Genomic DNA, 26,260 nt, shown 5'->3' with positions numbered 1-26,260 from the left:
CTTAAAGTTGGAAACAACCCAGGTGTCTATTAGCTGATGGCAGGAAGAATGTCTTGGAGAGGTGACATCCCCTTTCTGAGGGAGGGGGTGGTTCAAGAGGCAGCCCAGTGGCTGCCAGGCAGGGTCTTCTTGGGAGCTGGGACCACAGATCTGACTCTGGGGCAGCTCCTCAGTCACACTCTGTCGTCTCTTGACTGTGCAGCATCTACTTCATACAGGAGCCTTGACTTGACCCTCAGCCTCGGGCTAGGGGCTACGGCTTGCTGACCTTGAGGGCCCAGCCCTGTGTCCAGTCAGTCCCAGGGAGGGACCACAGTGTGGTGGGGAGGTGGCCCCACCATAGGCACTTGGGCTCCAACCTCTGGACATGGAACCCTCCATGTCCTTGGCATGGAATGCATTGGCTCTGGGCAAGGCCTGGGGGCCACTTGTGGTGGCCCTCACCTGCCTTGGAAAAGCTGCAGGCAGGATGAGCAGCTCCAAAGCCACCTGGTGCCCCTGACACCAGACATTGGTGGGCCCCATTCTGCTCGGACGCCATGCGTTGGGGCCTCAGAGCAGAGCAGGACAGGTTGGTGGCTGTGACTGCTTGGCCCCTGACTGTGCCATCACTTTCCCCACATGTCTGCAGTGGCCCTCTCCTCACTGCGCTCTGCTCTCTTCTCCAGGAGGGGATGACACCTGCTCCCTATCATTGTCGGGCTCTTCAGGAGAATGTCCCCTCCCCAGGGGTGGGAATTAAGTCCCTCAGGATCCCTGATGCCACCTGGACACAGGAAGCCCTCCTCACATATTTAGGGAATGAATAACACTGACACGACACTGGAATCACCTCAGGCATGGGCACAGGAGGGGAAACTGAGGTAGTGGGTGCAGGCCACCCAACACCAATACTCCATGGGGCAGCTCCAGGTCCATAGGTTACCCCACCCGGGTCGCTCCCAGGCCCACAGCGTCTCCTGGTGGCAGACGTCAGAAGCACCAGGGTCAGCTGGTTACCTCAGGGGAGACCCCTGCTGGCAACCAGGTGGGGAACCAGACCCTCGCCATCACCCAGGCGAGCTTGGCCCCGAAGCTCAGCCTGCGCTGCCATAACAAACACGACAGACAGGGGAGCAAGCAGGATGCATCTAGCCTTTCACTGCTTCCGAGGCCAGAAGGCCAAACCTAAGGGTGCTTTCTCCACGGTCTGTGGCTCCAGCTCTGGCCTGCCAGTCCCCTGACTGCTCCTGCGCCCATCACACATCATCTGCCTCCTTCCAAGAGCCTCTGCTCTAAGGCCCTAGCCACACAGGGTCAAGGCCCCTTCCGATTCTCTTTGGCCTCAAGTTAACTAATAACATCTTCCAAAATCCTACTCTGTGGTCACCCCTCGGGCTGAAGTGTGGTTTGCTGGCCTGGCGGGGGAGCAGCCGTGGCAGGCCAAGCCGCTGCCCCCATAATAGGGTGGCTGGTCGGACTCACCGCCACCCTGAAGGGAACTCGGCATGGGCGCAGAGTGCCCTCGGGTCTCCCCTTCTCGGCAGCCATGCTTCCGCGGCCGCCCCTCCTCACAAATGGCGCCACACGATGCCTGTGGGGCAGCACCCTTCTTCTTTCTCCCTGCACAGGCGCAGGGCGGAAAATTCCAGTCTGCCCTTTTCCCTCCCCCGCCCCCCCCCCCCCCGACAGCAGCAACAGCCAGGCGTGGGCGGGAAACTCCAGTCTGCCCTCTACCCCAGCAACAGCAGCCACCAATCACTAAACCCTGCCACTTCCCCCAGCAACAGCAACAGCCAATCCCTAATCACCACCCCTCCCCCATCCAGTACCACCCACTGACCTTTCTCCGGCAACCAATCAGAACAGGGCGTGGCTTCGACCAATCAGCCTTCCCCAGCCCCTATAAAACTGTTGCCTCTCCCTCAATAAAGTGGACTTGTGTGTTTACCTTGTCTCCGTGGTAGTTTTTCTGCCATGCGCCCTCCAGTCCTGAGCCCCCGACAAGGGCCTGGCCTCCCTTGTCCCCAGTTCGTCGCCTGCTTCTCCGGGCGACCCCTTCATCGCTGGCTTTGCCGGGCGACCCCGTCAGCCGAACCGCGCAACCCCTGTGAGACGGACCCCTCGTCCCAAGTGGGACCTACCCCTCGTCCCAAGCGGGACCGACCCCTCGTCCAAAGCTGGACCGACCCCTCGTCCGCAGCCAGACCCCACCTGTACCGACCGAGCAAGCCGCCGCTCTACTCACAGGTGGGTTCGCGCCTATGGGACCTGGGTTAGGCCTGGAGCTGGTCTTCGTGGGGGACACCAGTGAGTCCAGAAGGGGTGGGCATAGCCCCGTCTGCCTCCCCAGCCACCAGCACCTCACGGCCAGCTGGCCACCCTGAGGCCCACATGGCTATCTTTGGGGAAGCTGGAAGGGGACAGGCCAGTGAGTGTCAAAGGGAGGAATTTTTGTCCAGGTGCTGGACAAACAAGCTGAGATGTCCATCCATCTCAGCCTCCCAGGACTGTGGCATCCAAATGCCACCAACTGGGGACTTATTAGCAGAGATCCGTGGTCTTGGCCCTGTAGGCAGGACCCTGGAATCCTTTGCGTGGAGGCTTCTTGGTGGTGGTGGCAATCCTTGGTTCTCCACTCTGTCATTATGTGGTCATCTCCCCAGTGTCCATTTGTGTCCATTCTCCCTCTTGCTATGAGCCCACCAGCCCTTTTGGATCAGGGCTCTCTCACTTCCAGTTTGCCTCAGTTTAGCGAATCATATCCACAAAGACCCAATTTCCAAATAAGTCTCCTTTCCCAGGACTGGGAGTTAGCTTGAATGTGTCTTCTGGGGGGATGCAGTTCACCCCATAACACCATCTCACCCAAAATTGGTTTCTTTGGAGCAAAACTTCAACCCAAAAACTCCATGTGGCTTAGGTGTGAAGATGATGCATGATGGGACCATTTTCCAATCCTCAGGACTCCTTGGGCCCCCTGACCTTGGGGCTGGCAAGTCTGAGCTGCCACTGACAGTCACCCTCACTTAGGCCCCTGCTCCCCACAGTTGGGGCTGTTCTCTGTCAGCCACCTGCTGCTGGGCAATCTTGCTGGGCCTCTTGCTTAGTTCAAGGGGCATGAGAAGGAGCCCGAGTTCCCAAGGGGGCAGAAAGTGCAGGCAGGAGCCACGTTGCGTTCCTTCCCTCCTACCAGGGCCAGGACTGGGCCAGGGACCACTCGCCTCAGTCCATCAGCAATGCCACTTCAGGGTGAGGCTGTCTGGCCTGGCAAAGGGGAGCCTCAGCGGGAGCAGAGGTGCCACCAGGGAGTAGACACTCACTGGGAGAACGTGCCGGGCAGGGAACCGGTGGAAACATGCATGGAGCATTCTGGAACCTTCACAGAGAGGCGAGGAGTTTGGGAAGTCACAGGTCTGTGTTCTTGCTTTTGTTTGGCCACTGAGTGAGAGCTGCCACTTGGGGGAGGTCGGAGAGGAGGCTGGATGGCTGCCTGATGGGATAATGGGGCGTGGAGGCTCAGACACCGCGGGGGGGGGGGGGAAAGGAGAGGGCCAGGAATAGTTTGGAGTGGTAAGATGGGAGGGGCTTCAGGACGAATTGTGACCCCTGCTCTGGGCCTTTCCCCTTCTCTGCCCGTGTGCCCCATGACCCACTCCCTGAGCGTGTCCTGCACGGAGCCCATTTTTGCCTACTGGAAAACACCTGCCTAGCTTTCCTGAGAGTTTCCCACAATTCTATGGCCACGGCACTCTTTCTTCATGTGCTAACACTCAGTGTTTTTGGAAACTCCTCTGGGAACTGCTGGTACATTGGACCAGATCCCTGGTCTCTGGCTAGATGCCTGCATGGGGCCCCCCCAGCAGCTGTCTTCAGCCACATGTGTATGTACATGGGTCCTCTTCTCCTTCCTGACCCCCAGGCACCCCTCTTGTCACCCGCTTCACCTAGAGGCACCTCCCTGTCCCAGCCCCATACCCTGGCTCAAGCCCACCATTCACACACGTCTGCCAGGGCAGGTCCTGGGGCATCCAGCCCCATCCCCAGGGTGGAGTGTGGGCTCTTGGCCTTGTCATCCGGGTTCTGTACCAGTTCTTGGCCACACCGCATCTCCAGACCTGACTGGCAACGCCTTGGAGGGATGTGAAGCTGGGAGGATTCCCTCCTGAACCTTCTCAGCACCTGTTGGGTTCTGGACGCGGTGCTGGGTGATGGCACTGGGGGGGAGGTGGATGTGGGCACTGCGTGAGGAGAACAACACCTACTTTCCAGGTGGGGTGGTCCTGGAGCCCCACAGAGATGCTGGGAGGCACACCTGACCCCTGGGGGCACTTTATTTGGGGGGGTGCCACATGAACATCCTCCCTGGAGGCCAGCAGAAGATGTCTGGGTGAGGTCCCCAGTTTGTCCCCAGGGCCAGACAGGGGACACAAAGTGATTCAGGACACCAGGGTGCACACCGTGCTCTAGTCAGGGACCTCTGGGTTCACAAGTGGTGAGGCAAGGTGCCATGATGCCCTCGCCTGCCACATGAAGGGCTTTGAGAAGCTAGTAAGGCACAGCTGCCTGAAGCTGCAGTGGGTGGGGTGGGGCGAAGGGAACCCGTGCCCTGGGGACAGCTCAGGGTGAGAGGGGAAGATGCACAACCACAGACAGCAGAGAGAGTTCCTGCAGCTGTTTACTTTGAAAACACAGGAACAGAAACCCACCAACAGGGAGCGACATTCTGTGTATATGTCAAATAAATCTTGGTTTGGGAGTGGATGTGTCTCAAGTGCTTGAGCCCCTGCCTTACAGGAAAGGTCCTGGTTTGGTTCCTGGTGCTCCTGAAACAATAAAAACAAACAAGCAAACCAAACAAAGCCACCTCGGGGCAGCCACATGGCCCAGTTTGGTTGACCCAAATGCATGTTCAGATTGGGGTCACAGGGATATTTTGGGCCTCAAAATTAATGTCAGTTCTGAGTCAGTGTCCAATAATCCCTGAGTGTCTGATCATTTCCTTTTCTCATGGGGAAAGCTGGGAGGAAGATGAACAGTATAAAAGGGGGAAGCATAGCAGGGTGCTATCTGAAGAAGACCCGGGCATCCCTTCAGTCAGGGTTTCCAGGTCTGTAAATGATCCTGATTTTGGAATTGACTGAGGGGGCATGACTCTGTTTTTTGGCACTTGATCTAAAATCCTTCTCTTATACAAATCAGGAAAGGATTGAGTAGATTTTCTATTTCACTTACACATATCCCACAATCCCCTACCCAATATCATAGGTTTCTGCAGGGCAGACTCTTGCGACTGCTGCTTTGAGTCTAGGGTCATTACACTAGCCACGCCTACTTGGTCTTTGTCAAGTGCTGCCACTTAGCTCCTGACACCCTGGCATTCCATCATCCCTGTTGTGTGGGAAAATTTCTTTCAAAAAAATCAAGCACAAAGTTTCTTAGATGCTATATAAAAGTGTTAGTAACCTGCCAATACCTGGAGACATTGCTGCCATGGATGACGCATTTTGGGCAAGAGGAATGTGTTGCCTTGGGCTTGACTCACCACCCGCTCAAAAGTCACATTTAAGAATTCTCAGTTGGGGGTAATTCTCAGATTACATTACCAAACTGTAAGGGAGTTTTGAGCTACTGTGGCATTTTGCTGTTTCCGTTGGTTAGTGCTTGGTGTGTGAATTGTTGGAGAAATAACAAATTATCATGAAAAGCAGCGGCTTGAAGGAAGAATAACTTTATTTCTAGAACACATTAGTTCATGTGTGGGAAACACCCTATGCAGCACAGTTTCCCCCATTTGAAATGTCTCCCCGAATGTTCTGGGTTTTTTACTTTGTCATGGCAAACCACTGCGTCTGGCAGGAGCTCACAGGGGGCAGAGTCAGGATAATAAATGAGACACTCTGAGGAAGCCTCAAAGCGGACTTTTCTGGGGTGGGGTTTCCGTGGCTTCTTTCTGAGGCCCCAGTCCCCCCCAGGTCCAGCCTGAGGTTCAGGGAGTGCATTTGGTGCAGCTAAAGCTCCCTTTCGGGAGCAGCTGGATTCAGATTCTTTTTCTCTGGTGCGTGGGGACATCCCAGGGGCTGGTCTTCCTTTTGCTCCCTTTGGGGGTCCTTCCTGCCCCTTGGTCTTTTTCCGGTGTGTAATCCAGCGAAGGGCCCTCCGTACGATGTTGTTTCCTCTGGGTTCCTGGAAATCCTGTGTTTTTTCCAGGCCTGATGGGATCATCAAGAAAGGGTGTCAGGAAAATCTCTGATCTGGGTGAGGGGCTTCTCTTCCCTTGGCCTTGGGGATCCCTCAGCCCTTTTTCTGGTGGACGTTTTCTAAGGAGGACTTTAGATTGTTCCCCAATTGGAGAAGTGGCTGGAACGTGGTCCGATTATAGTGCTTCTTTGTACGGAGGGCTAAGAGAAGTCCTCCTGCCACAGGTGGCTCTCCCTGGTCTCCCTCCAGGACCCTCCAACTGAGAAGTGGCCAGGCCCCCACTGGCTCCTCCCTGGGCATGGCCTGAGAGGCCCCAGAAGCCAACGTACCTGATTCCAGGTTTAAGTCCACTGGGCTGGCCTGGACTTCTGGCTCTATGTCCACCCCAATGGACAGGGGGTTAGTTGTGCTGCTTGAAGTTGTAGCAGCAGCAGCCATGTGTGCAGGGGTCAGGGGTAGAGGGCGACTGCCCAGGACACCCCTGCACAGCCTAGGATTGGCCCTGATTTCACTGGGCTGAATTAAGGGGAGGGAGAGGGCACAAGGGTGGGGTGCAGGGATGCCTCTTGCCCATGCCCTCTGTAGATGTCCTGAAGGCACAGAGGGCAGAGGGGAGAGGCAAGGCAAGGCAAGGGAAGGGGTGCGCAGGGGCAGGGAGCAGGACAGGGTTGTGGGGCAGGAAAGGGAGGAACAGAGGGCTGGCAGGTGGAATGGGCCACAAGCCACCTGGGGCAGAGATGGAAGAGCTGCCGGTGGGGATGAGAGGAACATTGGGAAGACGGTAAAAGAGGGGCGGGGTGGGGGAAGCCAGGATGCAGGGGTGAGTGGGCTCGGGGTAAAGGTCAAAAACAAGGTTGGGAATATGGGGGGCAGTGCCAGAGAGGATTGTGGAAAGAGGGAAATGGCCAGTGGTGGGGAGGAGGGGGTGGTCAGGGTGGAATAAGGGGGGAAGGAGTAAAAGGGAGGGAAGGAGGAAGGAAATGAAAGGACCAGGATGGTGCCTGCAAAGGGAGGGTGGGCTTCCCCAGACACCACCTGGAGGGAGGTTCTCACCCCCAGCAGTGCTGCTGGGGCCTCCCACAGAGGGGCAGGTGGTTGTGCCCCTGGAGGGAAGAGTGGGCCGCCAGAGGCAAGTCTCCCAGAGGACCCTGCCAGAGATCTCACAGGCGGGTCACTCTGTGGGTGTGGAGGTCGCCTGGCGGCCAGACACCAGGCCACCAAAGGGGTCCCAGATGGAGCAGCACCCTCCACACGGTCCCCCTTTGGCGGGCGGTCATCCCGGGGAGGTGGAAAGGCCCACGGGTGACAGGTGACGCGACTGTGTCTGGCCGGTCCAGGTTCCTTGCGCAGGGGGCTGCAGGAAAGAAATCAGAGGCTTTAGTCAGAGGAAGAAGGGGGCAGGGAGCCCTAGCAGGCCTGGCCGGGGAGGGGCTGCTGCTGCCTCCATCCAAACTGATTGCTTATGTCCCAGGGTTTCTTGTAGACATTTGACCCAATGCCCACAGCTTTCCTGTGCATTGTTCATCTCTATGGTCCCATCTCTTATCCACGTGAGAGTGCTCTGGGAACCTGGAGAGCACAGGCCATGCTCAGGAGGGGGAGCAGGAAAGAGGGAATAAACAGGAATCACCTTTTCCGAGGAGGACTCACACCTGGTGTCCCCACGGCGCCTCCCTGGCAAGCTCTCCAAGCTGGGAAATCAGGAGACTAGGTTACAGGTGGTGAGGGCAGGAGGAAAACACCTGCTCTGGGGCTGCATGCCATAGCCTGTTGGGTGAGGCTTCTAGAGAAATAGATTCTAGGAGCTCCAAGAATGGGGAGATCATGTCCAATGGTCACGGGAAACAATGGAGGGGCTCACACACGCTTCATGGGCAATTATTTCTCAAGGACTTTCCCACGAATTGTATCATGTGATCCCTACACATAGCCTGTTCATTCCCTGCAAAAAAAGCTATTTCACGGGAGGAATCTCAGGTTTAGTGCACTTAAACTCTTTGCCCCTAGCAGGCCACACAATTCCTGCTTTCCCATTCCACCAAGATTTGTTGCACTGTATCGCACACATGTTGTATGTCCAGCCCCTTCCCTCTCTGTTTGTCAGGATGTGTGGAGGATGTGAGAGTGTCCCAAGGTCTGAGAGTCTTCCTTGTGTTCATGGCCTCTGGGACCTCTGCTCTCTGAGAGGGTCTTTAACAACTTTGACAGGCTCAGACTAGGAAGGTGACTTTGGCTGTGCAGGATTGAGGCTTTGGTTCACCCTTGGAGCAGGTGTGTTGGGAGAACAGAACCTTACCTGTTAATTCACCCTTTTCCTCGATTCTCCTGCCTCTGCGCTGACACTGTCAAACCAAAAAAGAAGATAGGATCTCATGGGATACAATCTCTGTCTTTTCAAGGAAACCTTCAGAACCCTACCCATCAATAACGTATCCCTTGTATTAGTCTGCTAAACCTTTTTAGGGAGTTAATTCCAATGATTATCTTTTCATCTTTGAATGACACATTTTTTTCTGGATGAGCTATCAATTGATTGTTAGTGGAGTCTTTTTTGAGAAGAGCCTTCTTATGAAGAGGACACAGAATCTGCACTCTAGAGGAGCAAGTGTGGCCTCACAGAAGGCTGCTGGTCCCTGATATCCCAACTTGGACAAGAACATGTCCTTGAGCCTTCCCAGGGCTCAGCACTGCTCTCCACACCAACCTTCCCACATGGAACCCGCTTCTCCAAGGGAAACCTGCTGAGGTATATGAAGAGTGAGCAAGTGTTGAGAGACTGCCTTTAGTTGAATACCCTGAACTTCTTAAAACTTACAATCCGTTGCCACCAAGTATGACTGAATTTATCCTGGAGCCCTCTGCCACACCCACATGGACGATTTATGAGTTTTGAAATGAAACAGTTGCCCCACTTCAAAATAGCCTTCCCCTACCTGCTCCCTAGATGATAGGCTCTTCTCTGTGAGAGGTTATTACTAAGGTGCCCCTCTGGGCCTACATAATGGGTGTAGAAAGTGAGAAGTGGGATAGGCAAAAACAGTGAGTCTCGACCATTAACTGATCCCAGGGTCCCTTACCTCACTCAAGTCCAGGTGTCGCTGGACTCTCCGAAATTTCACCTTCCTCTTCTTAGAGTGGGCCAAGATGGTGAAGAGCCCCACTCCAAGGAAGAGGAAGAAGAGAGATCCGAGTACCGCTGTGGCTGTGCTTTCGCTCAGCCACAGGGTACTGAACAGAATTAGAACGAACAGCAATGCCTCCATACTGCATACGCAATCGCTGCCTCAGGCAACTGGCCCTGAGCAAGCACATTTCAGCCTAGAGTTCTGAGGTGACATCACAGGGCTTCAAACAGTCACAGTGGTTCAGTTGGTGGGGGAGGGGATGACCAGAGGAAGGTGTCCCCACAGCCCATCCCCCCTTGTTCCCCTCAGACCCCACCAACACCCTTCCTCATCCTCTTGTTCTCTCCATAGTTTTCTGTGGCTTCCTATTTTACAAATACACACTTAACTCACTTCATTGGTATACTTTTAGTGTAATTTTCCATTTCACTCTGGGCAGAAATATATACTGACCAGTGTACTAATTCACCAATTCCATCATGGCCTTTGACAATGTGACTTTCTCCCAGGAATTTTGCCAAAACTCTTGATTTACACCTAGAGACTCCTCTTCTCTCAAGCCTAGTGGCTTGTTTTTTGTTTGTTTGTTTGCTTGCTTGTTTCTTTGTATGTGAGTGTGTGTGAAATACCCTAACATATATCAGAGTTTCTCCCCATGATCACTACTGAAATTTGGGTTTAAATATTTCTGTTTGGTAATGTTTTTGGTCAGATTTTTCTTTTAGGTAGAGAATTTACCAGACCTGGCAGATCTTTTCTCCACCAGCTTTCTCCAGTATAAACTTTCCCATCGGTGTCTTTACCCAGGGAACTTACAGTTCAAGCCATGTTCCTGTATTTACTCTCCCTTGACTTCAGGAGGGTTCTTGGTTTTTCATTAAAGTCTCTTCAGAAAACTTGCCATTTAATGTTTCACTTAATTAATATGATTAAAATTTTAATGTATTGAAGGATAACATTAGATTAAAATCAAGTATTAGAAAAATGACTATATTTATACAAATTTAGCATACTGAGAACAATCATTTCCCACTCATACTAGGGTAAGCATAGAACCATGATTTCACCAAAATTGTCAGAGACTATTTTTCAAAAATTCTTACAATTAAAATGCAGTTTAAGATGGCAAGGCATTCAGAAATGGCCTCCCACTTGAAAATATCACAATGCCCGATTATTTAGATTGAGCCCATTTTGAAAAATACTTCTGAGCTCTCTGGAACTTAGAATAAATCCTCAATGGACTACAGCAGTCACCACTACAAAAATTTCAGCAATGAAAATCAAAAGAGTATTAAACTTATGACTGGAACTAGAATGGAGAGACCACACTGCGTCCAGTTAGCCTTGGAATTGTGCCCAATGCATGGTCCTAGTGGTTTACTGGATGTGAGCCCCACTGAGGAACTGCCTTGCAACTTGGCTAATGGGAGGAGCTGGATATGTAATCCCATGTAATCAAAATGTCACATATCTGCTGCAAAAGGTCTTTGTCTTTAATTGAAAAGAGGGACTTAGACAAATTTAGGTGATGCCCAAGTGAATGAAACATCTAGCTTTTGTTGGTACTTGGTGGGAACTTGATAATTACTATCAAAACCTTCCTGAATAATGTATAACTGTAGCCTCTCCCTCAGATAATCCAAACATTTGAATTATACCATTCTCTCAGAATGAGGATCCCAATGAAAGAAAGAGCATGAAAATCCATCCAAATTGTTGAGTCCATAGCATCTGGCAGAAACCAAGTCAAATCACCTTTAGACATCTTCTGAAGATTCCTAAAGTTAAAAAACATATTGCTCATATTTTACAGTTAGAAAATAGATGAGCAAACCATTTACCCTGAGCAAGATTGAAAGTAGACTTTGAGCAAGCAGCAGAAATTAAGTATGAACTGGAGATACTAGAAATGGATGAAGTTGGAGCAGTTTGATATGGTTATGAATTCCAAGAGTAGATATTGGATTATGTTTGTAATCTGGTCTGTACCTGGGCATGATTAAGTTATGAGTAGGGCTTTGATTCAGCCATGTCATTAGGGCACTGAGTCCCTGCTTCTTGGTGGGTGGGGACTCACAGATCAAAGGCATGGCAAAGGACAGTGTTAATGGTTTATGATGTTAGAGTTTGATGCTGAAGCCTTCAGCAGGGGCCCCAGGACATATACTCACAGAGGAAAGAGAAGCCAGCCCCAGGAAGAGAGGAATGCTGAGCTCAGGAAGAAGCAAGCCCTGGGAAGAAAGGAACCCTGAACCCAGAGAGAAGCAAGGCCCTGGAAGGGAGGAACCCAGGAAGCCTGAACCCTCACAGCCATCCACAGCCATCTTGCTCGAACACATGAAAACAGAATTTGGTGAGGAAAGTAAATTTTGCTTTATGGCCTGGTATCTGTAAGCTCCTACCCCAAATAAATACCCTTTATAAAAACCAACCCGTTTCTGGTATTTTGTACCAGCACCCTTCTGGGTGACTAATACAGAATCAGTATACAAAGTAAGCATGCTTAAAGAGTTTAAAAAGAATTCTCAGCTCTAGGCCTCCTTTATATTTCAGGTACACAGGCTCATAAGCATAGTCATCAGTATCAACGGCTCATGATTGGACCATTCTTCTTTTTTTTTTTTTTTAATATTTAAGTAATGTGTTTATTTATTTATTTTACAAAGGACTTTATTTTTTTTATTCATTTTTTAAAAAATATTACATTCAAAAAATATGAGGTCCCATTCAACCCCACCGCCCCCACCCCCCACTCCCCCCACAGCAACACTCTCTCCCATCATCATGACACATCCCTTGCACCTGGTAAGTACATCTCTGGGCATCGCTGCACCCCATAGTCAATGGTCAACATCATAGCCCACACTCTCCCACATTCCATCCAGTGGGCCCTGGGGGGATCTACAATGTCCCGTAGTTTGGACCATTCTTCTTTGTTGGTCTTTGCCGTTACACTTGGGGATTATTGTTGTTCCATTGGGGAATGTGACAGAGCTCCCCTGGGTAGGAACTCAGCACTCCCTCAGCTGATGTTTGTAATTCTAACTACTATAAAAATACCCAACATATATCAGAACTCTTTTATGTCCCCTCTACACATGCCCTGGAGAACTACCCCCCAGTCACGTGCCCCCCCATCAATAACACCCCACACCAGTGTTCCTCCCCTGCCAGAGCTGAACCTCTCTGTGGTCCAAAACTTCACAACAATGAAGCCTAATATATTGCCAATTTCAATTAATAGCAAAATGAAATATAGTGATGGGTTTAAAGTTTAGAAATAGAATACATAACAAGTTAGAAATGCTACAATAAAGTAAAAATTAACGGTTGTATTAATAAAATGAAAAATATTATAAAGCTTTTTTTCAAACATTTTGATTTTCATCACTCTAATAGCTGTTACCCTGTATGTACAGTGGCAAGGCACTTTCTTTCATTTCTTCCTCAGTGTCTGCATCCTTTTTTTTTTTTCCTAGTTTTTTAATTTTGTCTTCAAAAAAGTTTTAGATCATAGTCATTCACATACACAGTATAGGGGGCTCCCATATAGCCAACATCAAACCCTTTTCCCCTTTCCCCAGCAATGATCTTTTTACATGTTCATGTTATATTTTCTGTAGCTGATGTACAGATTTTGAAACATAGCTATCAAACATGTTTCCATTTTGGTTTCCATTATGGTTTATATTTTAGACTGTACAAATTTCTAAATTTTTAGCTTCCTTATGATTTACATTATGGTTTACATTTTAGCTTATAGACTTTTATACACTTTTGGTGTAAGTTAACATGCCCTATGTCCATCATTGCATGATCTTGTGGAGCACTTCCATTGCTGCCAAGTTGTCCTGCTTCCATCTATTCTGCACCTCTCTCCCCCTCCACTCAGGACCCACAGTGACAATCTTCATTACTTGAGGTAGTAAACTAGGCCTAGAGCTACAGGGTGTCTAAGAATTACCTCCTGAGAGCCTCCCTGTTGTCAAATGTGGCCAAACTCAGCGTATAAATGCATTACCTTCCCCCTAGCATGGGTCATGACTCCCGGGGATGAGCCTCCCTGCCACTGAGGGATTACTACCAATCACTAACTGGTGATGCAACTAGAGAGAGACCTTGGATAAAAGGGTCAACTCAGACCAACAGAATATCTCAGCCTACATGTTGGAACAAGTGTAAAAATTGCTTTTTGACCTTGAATGAAAGGGGGAAATGGCAAAGGCAAAGGAATTCATATGGCTAAGAGTCTTACAAAGAGAGTCAGGAGGTCATCAGAGGGGTCATGCTTAAGCACACTTCAGCAGGACCCCAGAGACAACCAAAGTAGGTACAACCCTAGGTGCTGGTTCTCCTGAAGGCTATGGAAATCCACAGGTATATATGGTCATGGCCGATGGATTTGCAGTTCTGTGCTATGTCAGAGGGCCCTACGTTGGAATTTGTGCTCCTGACTATGATGTAGCTGGACTCAGATGTGACCTTCTTACACATACCTCTTCTGTCACTTTTAGTGAACCTGTGGTTGGTGCTAGGGTTGGTGTATACTCAGGGGATTTGAATCTCTGGACTGCCCATGAGCCAACTGGGCCCTGAACCTCAGCAGAGTTGCCACTCCTAATCTCTGGTTCTTTGGACTTACCAGGTCAGCTACCAGGAAGGTGAAGATGGCCAACCAGGTAACCAAGAGTGCCAACAACTGCAAGCAGAGGAATTGCATCCATCATCCATGTGGAATCTAAGCCTCCTCTTGATCTAGAGGTGGGGTGGATATCACCATCCTAGGGTCCACAGAATGAAGGAATAAAATATGGATTAGCGTGTACTTACTGATATTCTACTATAAAACTATTGTGACTAGTAATAGAAGAAATCGTAGCATTGAGGTGGAGAAAGTGGCCACAGTAGTTTCTGAGGGCAGGGAGAGGGAAGAAGAGATGTGATGTGGGGGCATTTTTGGGGCTTTGAGTTGTCCTAAATGATACTGCAGGGTCAGATGCTGGACTTTATTATCCTACCATAACCCAGTGAATGTACTGGGGGAGAGTGTGAACTACAGGGTAAACTATTATCTATATGTTGCAGTAGTGCTCCACCATGTGTTCACGGCTTGCAATGACTGTGCCACAATGATGGAGGAGGTTGTTGGTGTGGGAGGAGTGGCACTGAGGGATGGGTGGTGTACGGAACCTCATATTTTTTTTGTCTTCATTTTTTTAGTATTACATTCAAAACATATGAGGTTCCCATATATCCCCCACCCGCCTCCTCCCACGCCTCCCCCCATAACAACAGTCTCCTCCATCATCATGAGACATTCATTGCATTTGGTGAATACATCTCAGAGCACCGCTGCACCTCATGGTCAATGGTCCACATCATAGTCCACACTCTCAGTGGGCGATGGGAGGACATACAATGTCCAGCAACTGTCCCTACAGCATCACCCAGGACAACTCCAAGTCCCGAAAACGCCTCCACATCTCATCTCTTCCTCCCATTCCCTATCCCCAGCAGCCACCATGGCCACTTTCTCCTCACCAATGCCACATTTTCTTCAATTACTAATCACAATAGTTCATGAATAGATTATCAGTAAGTCCACTCTAATCCATACTCTGTTCCTCCATCCTGTGGACCTTGGAATGGTTGTGTCCACTCCACATCTGTAACAAAGGGGGCTTAGATTCCACATGGATGCTGGATGCAATCATGCTTTCAGTTGTAGGCACTCTTTTTTTTTTTTTTTTAAGATTTATTTATTTATTTATTTATTTATTTATTTATTTATTTATTTATTTCTCTCCCCTTTCCCCCCACCCCGGTTGTCTGTTCTCTGTGTCTATTTGCTGCATCTTCTCTTTGTCCGCTTCTGTTGTTGTCAGCAGTATGGGAATCTGTGTTTCTTTCTGTTGGTTCATCTTGTTGTGTCAGCTCTCCATGTCTGTGGCTCCATTCCTGGGCAGGCTGCACTTTCTTTCACACTGGGTGGCTCTCCTTACAGGGCGCACTCCTTGTGGGTGGGGCTCCCCTACATGGGGGACACCCCTGCGTGGCACAGCACTCCTTGTGCACATCAGCAGTGCATATGGGCCAGCTCCACACGGGTCAAGGAGGCCCGGGGTTTGAACCACAGACCTCCCATGTGGTAGATGGACGCCCTAACCACTGGGACAAGTCCACCGCCAGTTGTAGGCACTCTTGGCTCCATGGTGTCATGGTTAACCTTCTTCAACTCCGTGTTAGCTGAGTGGGGTAAGTCCAATAAACCAGAGTGTAGGAGCTGGAGTCTGTTGAGGCTCAGGGCCTGGCTATCACATGGTCAGTCCAGAGATTCAGGTCTCCTGGGTATATATTAAACCCCAGCACCAACTATAGTTCCAGTAAAAGTAACAGGAGAGGCTTGTGAACAAAGATCATATCTGAGTCCAGCTCCATCACACAAACACAAACTCCAAAGCAGGGCCAACTGACATGGCACTGAACTCCATCTGCCATGACCATAGAACCTGTCGGTCTCCGTAGCCGTCAGAAGAACCAATACCCGGGGTGGTATCTACTATATCTGTCCCTGGAACTCTGCTGAGGTGTGCATAAGGGCAACCCCTCTGATAACCTCTTGACTCTTTTTTTGAGACTCATAGCCATATAAACTCATTTGTCCTTTCCATTTCCACCCTTGATCCTGGTATTATAGGTAGATTGAGATATTCTGCTGGTCTGAGTTCACCCTTTTATTCGAGGTCTCTTTCTAGTTGCTTCGCCAGTATTAAAAACTGCTTTTTGACCTTGAATAAAATGAAAGGGGGAACTGGCAAAGACAAATGAGTTTATATGACTAAGTGTCTTCATAAAAGAGTCAGCAGGTCATCAGAGGGGTCACACTTACACCTCAGCAGAACCCCAGAAACAGCCAAAGCAGATACAACCCCAGGTACCAGTTCTCCTGAGGGCTACGGAGACCCATACATTCTATGGTCATGGCAGATGGCTCTAGAATTCAGTGCCATGTCAGCTGGCCCTATCTTTTTTGGAATGTTTGGCAATTCCTGAGGAATTTCAATGTAGGTGTGCCACATGGCCAGGAAATGCCCCTACTGGGTTTATACCCAGGACAACCGAGAGCAGTGACATGAACAGACATCTGCGCACCTGTGTTCATAGCGACATTATTCACAATTGCTTAAAGTTGGAAACAACCCAGGTGTCTATTAGCTGATGGCAGGAAGAATGTCTTGGAGAGGTGACATCCCCTTTCTGAGGGAGGGGGTGGTTCAAGAGGCAGCCCAGTGGCTGCCAGGCAGGGTCTTCTTGGGAGCTGGGACCACAGATCTGACTCTGGGGCAGCTCCTCAGTCACACTCTGTCGTCTCTTGACTGTGCAGCATCTACTTCATACAGGAGCCTTGACTTGACCCTCAGCCTCGGGCTAGGGGCTACGGCTTGCTGACCTTGAGGGCCCAGCCCTGTGTCCAGTCAGTCCCAGGGAGGGACCACAGTGTGGTGGGGAGGTGGCCCCACCATAGGCACTTGGGCTCCAACCTCTGGACATGGAACCCTCCATGTCCTTGGCATGGAATGCATTGGCTCTGGGCAAGGCCTGGGGGCCACTTGTGGTGGCCCTCACCTGCCTTGGAAAAGCTGCAGGCAGGATGAGCAGCTCCAAAGCCACCTGGTGCCCCTGACACCAGACATTGGTGGGCCCCATTCTGCTCGGACGCCATGCGTTGGGGCCTCAGAGCAGAGCAGGACAGGTTGGTGGCTGTGACTGCTTGGCCCCTGACTGTGCCATCACTTTCCCCACATGTCTGCAGTGGCCCTCTCCTCACTGCGCTCTGCTCTCTTCTCCAGGAGGGGATGACACCTGCTCCCTATCATTGTCGGGCTCTTCAGGAGAATGTCCCCTCCCCAGGGGTGGGAATTAAGTCCCTCAGGATCCCTGATGCCACCTGGACACAGGAAGCCCTCCTCACATATTTAGGGAATGAATAACACTGACACGACACTGGAATCACCTCAGGCATGGGCACAGGAGGGGAAACTGAGGTAGTGGGTGCAGGCCACCCAACACCAATACTCCATGGGGCAGCTCCAGGTCCATAGGTTACCCCACCCGGGTCGCTCCCAGGCCCACAGCGTCTCCTGGTGGCAGACGTCAGAAGCACCAGGGTCAGCTGGTTACCTCAGGGGAGACCCCTGCTGGCAACCAGGTGGGGAACCAGACCCTCGCCATCACCCAGGCGAGCTTGGCCCCGAAGCTCAGCCTGCGCTGCCATAACAAACACGACAGACAGGGGAGCAAGCAGGATGCATCTAGCCTTTCACTGCTTCCGAGGCCAGAAGGCCAAACCTAAGGGTGCTTTCTCCACGGTCTGTGGCTCCAGCTCTGGCCTGCCAGTCCCCTGACTGCTCCTGCGCCCATCACACATCATCTGCCTCCTTCCAAGAGCCTCTGCTCTAAGGCCCTAGCCACACAGGGTCAAGGCCCCTTCCGATTCTCTTTGGCCTCAAGTTAACTAATAACATCTTCCAAAATCCTACTCTGTGGTCACCCCTCGGGCTGAAGTGTGGTTTGCTGGCCTGGCGGGGGAGCAGCCGTGGCAGGCCAAGCCGCTGCCCCCATAATAGGGTGGCTGGTCGGACTCACCGCCACCCTGAAGGGAACTCGGCATGGGCGCAGAGTGCCCTCGGGTCTCCCCTTCTCGGCAGCCATGCTTCCGCGGCCGCCCCTCCTCACAAATGGCGCCACACGATGCCTGTGGGGCAGCACCCTTCTTCTTTCTCCCTGCACAGGCGCAGGGCGGAAAATTCCAGTCTGCCCTTTTCCCTCCCCCGCCCCCCCCCCCCCCGACAGCAGCAACAGCCAGGCGTGGGCGGGAAACTCCAGTCTGCCCTCTACCCCAGCAACAGCAGCCACCAATCACTAAACCCTGCCACTTCCCCCAGCAACAGCAACAGCCAATCCCTAATCACCACCCCTCCCCCATCCAGTACCACCCACTGACCTTTCTCCGGCAACCAATCAGAACAGGGTGTGGCTTCGACCAATCAGCCTTCCCCAGCCCCTATAAAACTGTTGCCTCTCCCTCAATAAAGTGGACTTGTGTGTTTACCTTGTCTCCATGGTAGTTTTTCTGCCATGCGCCCTCCAGTCCTGAGCCCCCGACAAGGGCCTGGCCTCCCTTGTCCCCAGTTCGTCGCCTGCTTCTCCGGGCGACCCCTTCATCGCTGGCTTTGCCGGGCGACCCCGTCAGCCGAACCGCGCAACCCCTGTGAGACGGACCCCTCGTCCCAAGTGGGACCTACCCCTCGTCCCAAGCGGGACCGACCCCTCGTCCAAAGCTGGACCGACCCCTCGTCCGCAGCCAGACCCCACCTGTACCGACCGAGCAAGCCGCCGCTCTACTCACAGGTGGGTTCGCGCCTATGGGACCTGGGTTAGGCCTGGAGCTGGTCTTCGTGGGGGACACCAGTGAGTCCAGAAGGGGTGGGCATAGCCCCGTCTGCCTCCCCAGCCACCAGCACCTCACGGCCAGCTGGCCACCCTGAGGCCCACATGGCTATCTTTGGGGAAGCTGGAAGGGGACAGGCCAGTGAGTGTCAAAGGGAGGAATTTTTGTCCAGGTGCTGGACAAACAAGCTGAGATGTCCATCCATCTCAGCCTCCCAGGACTGTGGCATCCAAATGCCACCAACTGGGGACTTATTAGCAGAGATCCGTGGTCTTGGCCCTGTAGGCAGGACCCTGGAATCCTTTGCGTGGAGGCTTCTTGGTGGTGGTGGCAATCCTTGGTTCTCCACTCTGTCATTATGTGGTCATCTCCCCAGTGTCCATTTGTGTCCATTCTCCCTCTTGCTATGAGCCCACCAGCCCTTTTGGATCAGGGCTCTCTCACTTCCAGTTTGCCTCAGTTTAGCGAATCATATCCACAAAGACCCAATTTCCAAATAAGTCTCCTTTCCCAGGACTGGGAGTTAGCTTGAATGTGTCTTCTGGGGGGATGCAGTTCACCCCATAACACCATCTCACCCAAAATTGGTTTCTTTGGAGCAAAACTTCAACCCAAAAACTCCATGTGGCTTAGGTGTGAAGATGATGCATGATGGGACCATTTTCCAATCCTCAGGACTCCTTGGGCCCCCTGACCTTGGGGCTGGCAAGTCTGAGCTGCCACTGACAGTCACCCTCACTTAGGCCCCTGCTCCCCACAGTTGGGGCTGTTCTCTGTCAGCCACCTGCTGCTGGGCAATCTTGCTGGGCCTCTTGCTTAGTTCAAGGGGCATGAGAAGGAGCCCGAGTTCCCAAGGGGGCAGAAAGTGCAGGCAGGAGCCACGTTGCGTTCCTTCCCTCCTACCAGGGCCAGGACTGGGCCAGGGACCACTCGCCTCAGTCCATCAGCAATGCCACTTCAGGGTGAGGCTGTCTGGCCTGGCAAAGGGGAGCCTCAGCGGGAGCAGAGGTGCCACCAGGGAGTAGACACTCACTGGGAGAACGTGCCGGGCAGGGAACCGGTGGAAACATGCATGGAGCATTCTGGAACCTTCACAGAGAGGCGAGGAGTTTGGGAAGTCACAGGTCTGTGTTCTTGCTTTTGTTTGGCCACTGAGTGAGAGCTGCCACTTGGGGGAGGTCGGAGAGGAGGCTGGATGGCTGCCTGATGGGATAATGGGGCGTGGGGGCTCAGACACCGCGGGGGGGGGGGGGAAAGGAGAGGGCCAGGAATAGTTTGGAGTGGTAAGATGGGAGGGGCTTCAGGACGAATTGTGACCCCTGCTCTGGGCCTTTCCCCTTCTCTGCCCGTGTGCCCCATGACCCACTCCCTGAGCGTGTCCTGCACGGAGCCCATTTTTGCCTACTGGAAAACACCTGCCTAGCTTTCCTGAGAGTTTCCCACAATTCTATGGCCACGGCACTCTTTCTTCATGTGCTAACACTCAGTGTTTTTGGAAACTCCTCTGGGAACTGCTGGTACATTGGACCAGATCCCTGGTCTCTGGCTAGATGCCTGCATGGGGCCCCCCCAGCAGCTGTCTTCAGCCACATGTGTATGTACATGGGTCCTCTTCTCCTTCCTGACCCCCAGGCACCCCTCTTGTCACCCGCTTCACCTAGAGGCACCTCCCTGTCCCAGCCCCATACCCTGGCTCAAGCCCACCATTCACACACGTCTGCCAGGGCAGGTCCTGGGGCATCCAGCCCCATCCCCAGGGTGGAGTGTGGGCTCTTGGCCTTGTCATCCGGGTTCTGTACCAGTTCTTGGCCACACCGCATCTCCAGACCTGACTGGCAACGCCTTGGAGGGATGTGAAGCTGGGAGGATTCCCTCCTGAACCTTCTCAGCACCTGTTGGGTTCTGGACGCGGTGCTGGGTGATGGCACTGGGGGGGAGGTGGATGTGGGCACTGCGTGAGGAGAACAACACCTACTTTCCAGGTGGGGTGGTCCTGGAGCCCCACAGAGATGCTGGGAGGCACACCTGACCCCTGGGGGCACTTTATTTGGGGGGGTGCCACATGAACATCCTCCCTGGAGGCCAGCAGAAGATGTCTGGGTGAGGTCCCCAGTTTGTCCCCAGGGCCAGACAGGGGACACAAAGTGATTCAGGACACCAGGGTGCACACCGTGCTCTAGTCAGGGACCTCTGGGTTCACAAGTGGTGAGGCAAGGTGCCATGATGCCCTCGCCTGCCACATGAAGGGCTTTGAGAAGCTAGTAAGGCACAGCTGCCTGAAGCTGCAGTGGGTGGGGTGGGGCGAAGGGAACCCGTGCCCTGGGGACAGCTCAGGGTGAGAGGGGAAGATGCACAACCACAGACAGCAGAGAGAGTTCCTGCAGCTGTTTACTTTGAAAACACAGGAACAGAAACCCACCAACAGGGAGCGACATTCTGTGTATATGTCAAATAAATCTTGGTTTGGGAGTGGATGTGTCTCAAGTGCTTGAGCCCCTGCCTTACAGGAAAGGTCCTGGTTTGGTTCCTGGTGCTCCTGAAACAATAAAAACAAACAAGCAAACCAAACAAAGCCACCTCGGGGCAGCCACATGGCCCAGTTTGGTTGACCCAAATGCATGTTCAGATTGGGGTCACAGGGATATTTTGGGCCTCAAAATTAATGTCAGTTCTGAGTCAGTGTCCAATAATCCCTGAGTGTCTGATCATTTCCTTTTCTCATGGGGAAAGCTGGGAGGAAGATGAACAGTATAAAAGGGGGAAGCATAGCAGGGTGCTATCTGAAGAAGACCCGGGCATCCCTTCAGTCAGGGTTTCCAGGTCTGTAAATGATCCTGATTTTGGAATTGACTGAGGGGGCATGACTCTGTTTTTTGGCACTTGATCTAAAATCCTTCTCTTATACAAATCAGGAAAGGATTGAGTAGATTTTCTATTTCACTTACACATATCCCACAATCCCCTACCCAATATCATAGGTTTCTGCAGGGCAGACTCTTGCGACTGCTGCTTTGAGTCTAGGGTCATTACACTAGCCACGCCTACTTGGTCTTTGTCAAGTGCTGCCACTTAGCTCCTGACACCCTGGCATTCCATCATCCCTGTTGTGTGGGAAAATTTCTTTCAAAAAAATCAAGCACAAAGTTTCTTAGATGCTATATAAAAGTGTTAGTAACCTGCCAATACCTGGAGACATTGCTGCCATGGATGACGCATTTTGGGCAAGAGGAATGTGTTGCCTTGGGCTTGACTCACCACCCGCTCAAAAGTCACATTTAAGAATTCTCAGTTGGGGGTAATTCTCAGATTACATTACCAAACTGTAAGGGAGTTTTGAGCTACTGTGGCATTTTGCTGTTTCCGTTGGTTAGTGCTTGGTGTGTGAATTGTTGGAGAAATAACAAATTATCATGAAAAGCAGCGGCTTGAAGGAAGAATAACTTTATTTCTAGAACACATTAGTTCATGTGTGGGAAACACCCTATGCAGCACAGTTTCCCCCATTTGAAATGTCTCCCCGAATGTTCTGGGTTTTTTACTTTGTCATGGCAAACCACTGCGTCTGGCAGGAGCTCACAGGGGGCAGAGTCAGGATAATAAATGAGACACTCTGAGGAAGCCTCAAAGCGGACTTTTCTGGGGTGGGGTTTCCGTGGCTTCTTTCTGAGGCCCCAGTCCCCCCCAGGTCCAGCCTGAGGTTCAGGGAGTGCATTTGGTGCAGCTAAAGCTCCCTTTCGGGAGCAGCTGGATTCAGATTCTTTTTCTCTGGTGCGTGGGGACATCCCAGGGGCTGGTCTTCCTTTTGCTCCCTTTGGGGGTCCTTCCTGCCCCTTGGTCTTTTTCCGGTGTGTAATCCAGCGAAGGGCCCTCCGTACGATGTTGTTTCCTCTGGGTTCCTGGAAATCCTGTGTTTTTTCCAGGCCTGATGGGATCATCAAGAAAGGGTGTCAGGAAAATCTCTGATCTGGGTGAGGGGCTTCTCTTCCCTTGGCCTTGGGGATCCCTCAGCCCTTTTTCTGGTGGACGTTTTCTAAGGAGGACTTTAGATTGTTCCCCAATTGGAGAAGTGGCTGGAACGTGGTCCGATTATAGTGCTTCTTTGTACGGAGGGCTAAGAGAAGTCCTCCTGCCACAGGTGGCTCTCCCTGGTCTCCCTCCAGGACCCTCCAACTGAGAAGTGGCCAGGCCCCCACTGGCTCCTCCCTGGGCATGGCCTGAGAGGCCCCAGAAGCCAACGTACCTGATTCCAGGTTTAAGTCCACTGGGCTGGCCTGGACTTCTGGCTCTATGTCCACCCCAATGGACAGGGGGTTAGTTGTGCTGCTTGAAGTTGTAGCAGCAGCAGCCATGTGTGCAGGGGTCAGGGGTAGAGGGTGAGTGCCCAGGACACCCCTGCACAGCCTAGGATTGGCCCTGATTTCACTGGGCTGAATTAAGGGGAGGGAGAGGGCACAAGGGTGGGGTGCAGGGATGCCTCTTGCCCATGCCCTCTGTAGATGTTCTGAAGGCACAGAGGGCAGAGGGGAGAGGCAAGGCAAGGCAAGGGAAGGGGTGCGCAGGGGCAGGGAGCAGGACAGGGTTGTGGGGGAGGAAAGGGAGGAACAGAGGGCTGGCAGGTGGAATGGGCCACAAGCCACCTGGGGCAGAGATGGAAGAGCTGCCGGTGGGGATGAGAGGAACATTGGGAAGACGGTAAAAGAGGGGCGGGGTGGGGGAAGCCAGGATGCAGGGGTGAGTGGGCTCGGGGTAAAGGTCAAAAACAAGGTTGGGAATATGGGGGGCAGTGCCAGAGAGGATTGTGGAAAGAGGGAAATGGCCAGTGGTGGGGAGGAGGGGGTGGTCAGGGTGGAATAAGGGGGGAAGGAGTAAAAGGGAGGGAAGGAGGAAGGAAATGAAAGGACCAGGATGGTGCCTGCAAAGGGAGGGTGGGCTTCCCCAGACACCACCTGGAGGGAGGTTCTCACCCCCAGCAGTGCTGCTGGGGCCTCCCACAGAGGGGCAGGTGGTTGTGCCCCTGGAGGGAAGAGTGGGCCGCCAGAGGCAAGTCTCCCAGAGGACCCTGCCAGAGATCTCACAGGCGGGTCACTCTGTGGGTGTGGAGGTCGCCTGGCGGCCAGACACCAGGCCACCAAAGGGGTCCCAGATGGAGCAGCACCCTCCACACGGTCCCCCTTTGGCGGGCGGTCATCCCGGGGAGGTGGAAAGGCCCACGGGTGACAGGTGACGCGACTGTGTCTGGCCGGTCCAGGTTCCTTGCGCAGGGGGCTGCAGGAAAGAAATCAGAGGCTTTAGTCAGAGGAAGAAGGGGGCAGGGAGCCCTAGCAGGCCTGGCCGGGGAGGGGCTGCTGCTGCCTCCATCCAAACTGATTGCTTATGTCCCAGGGTTTCTTGTAGACATTTGACCCAATGCCCACAGCTTTCCTGTGCATTGTTCATCTCTATGGTCCCATCTCTTATCCACGTGAGAGTGCTCTGGGAACCTGGAGAGCACAGGCCATGCTCAGGAGGGGGAGCAGGAAAGAGGGAATAAACAGGAATCACCTTTTCCGAGGAGGACTCACACCTGGTGTCCCCACGGCGCCTCCCTGGCAAGCTCTCCAAGCTGGGAAATCAGGAGACTAGGTTACAGGTGGTGAGGGCAGGAGGAAAACACCTGCTCTGGGGCTGCATGCCATAGCCTGTTGGGTGAGGCTTCTAGAGAAATAGATTCTAGGAGCTCCAAGAATGGGGAGATCATGTCCAATGGTCACGGGAAACAATGGAGGGGCTCACACACGCTTCATGGGCAATTATTTCTCAAGGACTTTCCCACGAATTGTATCATGTGATCCCTACACATAGCCTGTTCATTCCCTGCAAAAAAAGCTATTTCACGGGAGGAATCTCAGGTTTAGTGCACTTAAACTCTTTGCCCCTAGCAGGCCACACAATTCCTGCTTTCCCATTCCACCAAGATTTGTTGCACTGTATCGCACACATGTTGTATGTCCAGCCCCTTCCCTCTCTGTTTGTCAGGATGTGTGGAGGATGTGAGAGTGTCCCAAGGTCTGAGAGTCTTCCTTGTGTTCATGGCCTCTGGGACCTCTGCTCTCTGAGAGGGTCTTTAACAACTTTGACAGGCTCAGACTAGGAAGGTGACTTTGGCTGTGCAGGATTGAGGCTTTGGTTCACCCTTGGAGCAGGTGTGTTGGGAGAACAGAACCTTACCTGTTAATTCACCCTTTTCCTCGATTCTCCTGCCTCTGCGCTGACACTGTCAAACCAAAAAAGAAGATAGGATCTCATGGGATACAATCTCTGTCTTTTCAAGGAAACCTTCAGAACCCTACCCATCAATAACGTATCCCTTGTATTAGTCTGCTAAACCTTTTTAGGGAGTTAATTCCAATGATTATCTTTTCATCTTTGAATGACACATTTTTTTCTGGATGAGCTATCAATTGATTGTTAGTGGAGTCTTTTTTGAGAAGAGCCTTCTTATGAAGAGGACACAGAATCTGCACTCTAGAGGAGCAAGTGTGGCCTCACAGAAGGCTGCTGGTCCCTGATATCCCAACTTGGACAAGAACATGTCCTTGAGCCTTCCCAGGGCTCAGCACTGCTCTCCACACCAACCTTCCCACATGGAACCCGCTTCTCCAAGGGAAACCTGCTGAGGTATATGAAGAGTGAGCAAGTGTTGAGAGACTGCCTTTAGTTGAATACCCTGAACTTCTTAAAACTTACAATCCGTTGCCACCAAGTATGACTGAATTTATCCTGGAGCCCTCTGCCACACCCACATGGACGATTTATGAGTTTTGAAATGAAACAGTTGCCCCACTTCAAAATAGCCTTCCCCTACCTGCTCCCTAGATGATAGGCTCTTCTCTGTGAGAGGTTATTACTAAGGTGCCCCTCTGGGCCTACATAATGGGTGTAGAAAGTGAGAAGTGGGATAGGCAAAAACAGTGAGTCTCGACCATTAACTGATCCCAGGGTCCCTTACCTCACTCAAGTCCAGGTGTCGCTGGACTCTCCGAAATTTCACCTTCCTCTTCTTAGAGTGGGCCAAGATGGTGAAGAGCCCCACTCCAAGGAAGAGGAAGAAGAGAGATCCGAGTACCGCTGTGGCTGTGCTTTCGCTCAGCCACAGGGTACTGAACAGAATTAGAACGAACAGCAATGCCTCCATACTGCATACGCAATCGCTGCCTCAGGCAACTGGCCCTGAGCAAGCACATTTCAGCCTAGAGTTCTGAGGTGACATCACAGGGCTTCAAACAGTCACAGTGGTTCAGTTGGTGGGGGAGGGGATGACCAGAGGAAGGTGTCCCCACAGCCCATCCCCCCTTGTTCCCCTCAGACCCCACCAACACCCTTCCTCATCCTCTTGTTCTCTCCATAGTTTTCTGTGGCTTCCTATTTTACAAATACACACTTAACTCACTTCATTGGTATACTTTTAGTGTAATTTTCCATTTCACTCTGGGCAGAAATATATACTGACCAGTGTACTAAT

General features: G+C 52.0%; 2 protein-coding genes across 2 annotated transcripts; both read right to left on the bottom strand.

Annotated features, from left to right (window-relative positions):
• Nucleotides 1-5,694: 5,694 nt before the first annotated feature.
• On the bottom strand, nt 5,695-9,381 carry LOC131277427 (uncharacterized). Its single transcript, XM_058292447.1, has 5 exons — nt 9,258-9,381; nt 8,477-8,522; nt 7,811-7,871; nt 6,510-7,534; nt 5,695-6,191 (listed from the first exon to the last, which is right to left on the bottom strand). The coding sequence occupies exons 4-5, from the start codon at nt 6,949-6,951 to the stop codon at nt 5,728-5,730; spliced, it is 906 nt and encodes a 301-aa protein (XP_058148430.1). The 5' UTR covers nt 6,952-7,534; nt 7,811-7,871; nt 8,477-8,522; nt 9,258-9,381; the 3' UTR covers nt 5,695-5,727.
• Nucleotides 9,382-22,184: 12,803 nt separating this feature from the next.
• On the bottom strand, nt 22,185-25,871 carry LOC131277426 (uncharacterized). The gene is made up of 5 exons (XM_058292446.1): nt 25,748-25,871; nt 24,967-25,012; nt 24,301-24,361; nt 23,000-24,024; nt 22,185-22,681 (listed from the first exon to the last, which is right to left on the bottom strand). Exons 4-5 carry the CDS (start codon nt 23,439-23,441, stop codon nt 22,218-22,220), a joined length of 906 nt encoding a protein of 301 aa, XP_058148429.1. The 5' UTR covers nt 23,442-24,024; nt 24,301-24,361; nt 24,967-25,012; nt 25,748-25,871; the 3' UTR covers nt 22,185-22,217.
• Between the last annotated feature and the right edge of the window lie 389 nt (nt 25,872-26,260).

This window comes from Dasypus novemcinctus (genome assembly GCF_030445035.2).
Source record: "Dasypus novemcinctus isolate mDasNov1 chromosome 19 unlocalized genomic scaffold, mDasNov1.1.hap2 SUPER_19_unloc_1, whole genome shotgun sequence".
Classification (NCBI taxonomy): Eukaryota; Metazoa; Chordata; class Mammalia; order Cingulata; family Dasypodidae; genus Dasypus; species Dasypus novemcinctus.
The sequence above is the reverse complement of the archived record's forward strand: the minus strand, read 5'-3'. Positions and strand labels throughout refer to the sequence as shown.

Bases quoted from the DNA above. Each gene is read 5' to 3' on its own strand.
- LOC131277427 (XM_058292447.1), bottom strand. From the start codon at position 6,951: ATGTTCCTCTCATCCCCACCGGCAGCTCTTCCATCTCTGCCCCAGGTG. The intron at 6,192-6,509 runs GTACGTTGGCTT...TGATCCCATCAG, and splicing joins GGACTTAAACCTGGAATCAG to GCCTGGAAAAAACACAGGAT.
- LOC131277426 (XM_058292446.1), bottom strand. From the start codon at position 23,441: ATGTTCCTCTCATCCCCACCGGCAGCTCTTCCATCTCTGCCCCAGGTG. The intron at 22,682-22,999 runs GTACGTTGGCTT...TGATCCCATCAG, and splicing joins GGACTTAAACCTGGAATCAG to GCCTGGAAAAAACACAGGAT.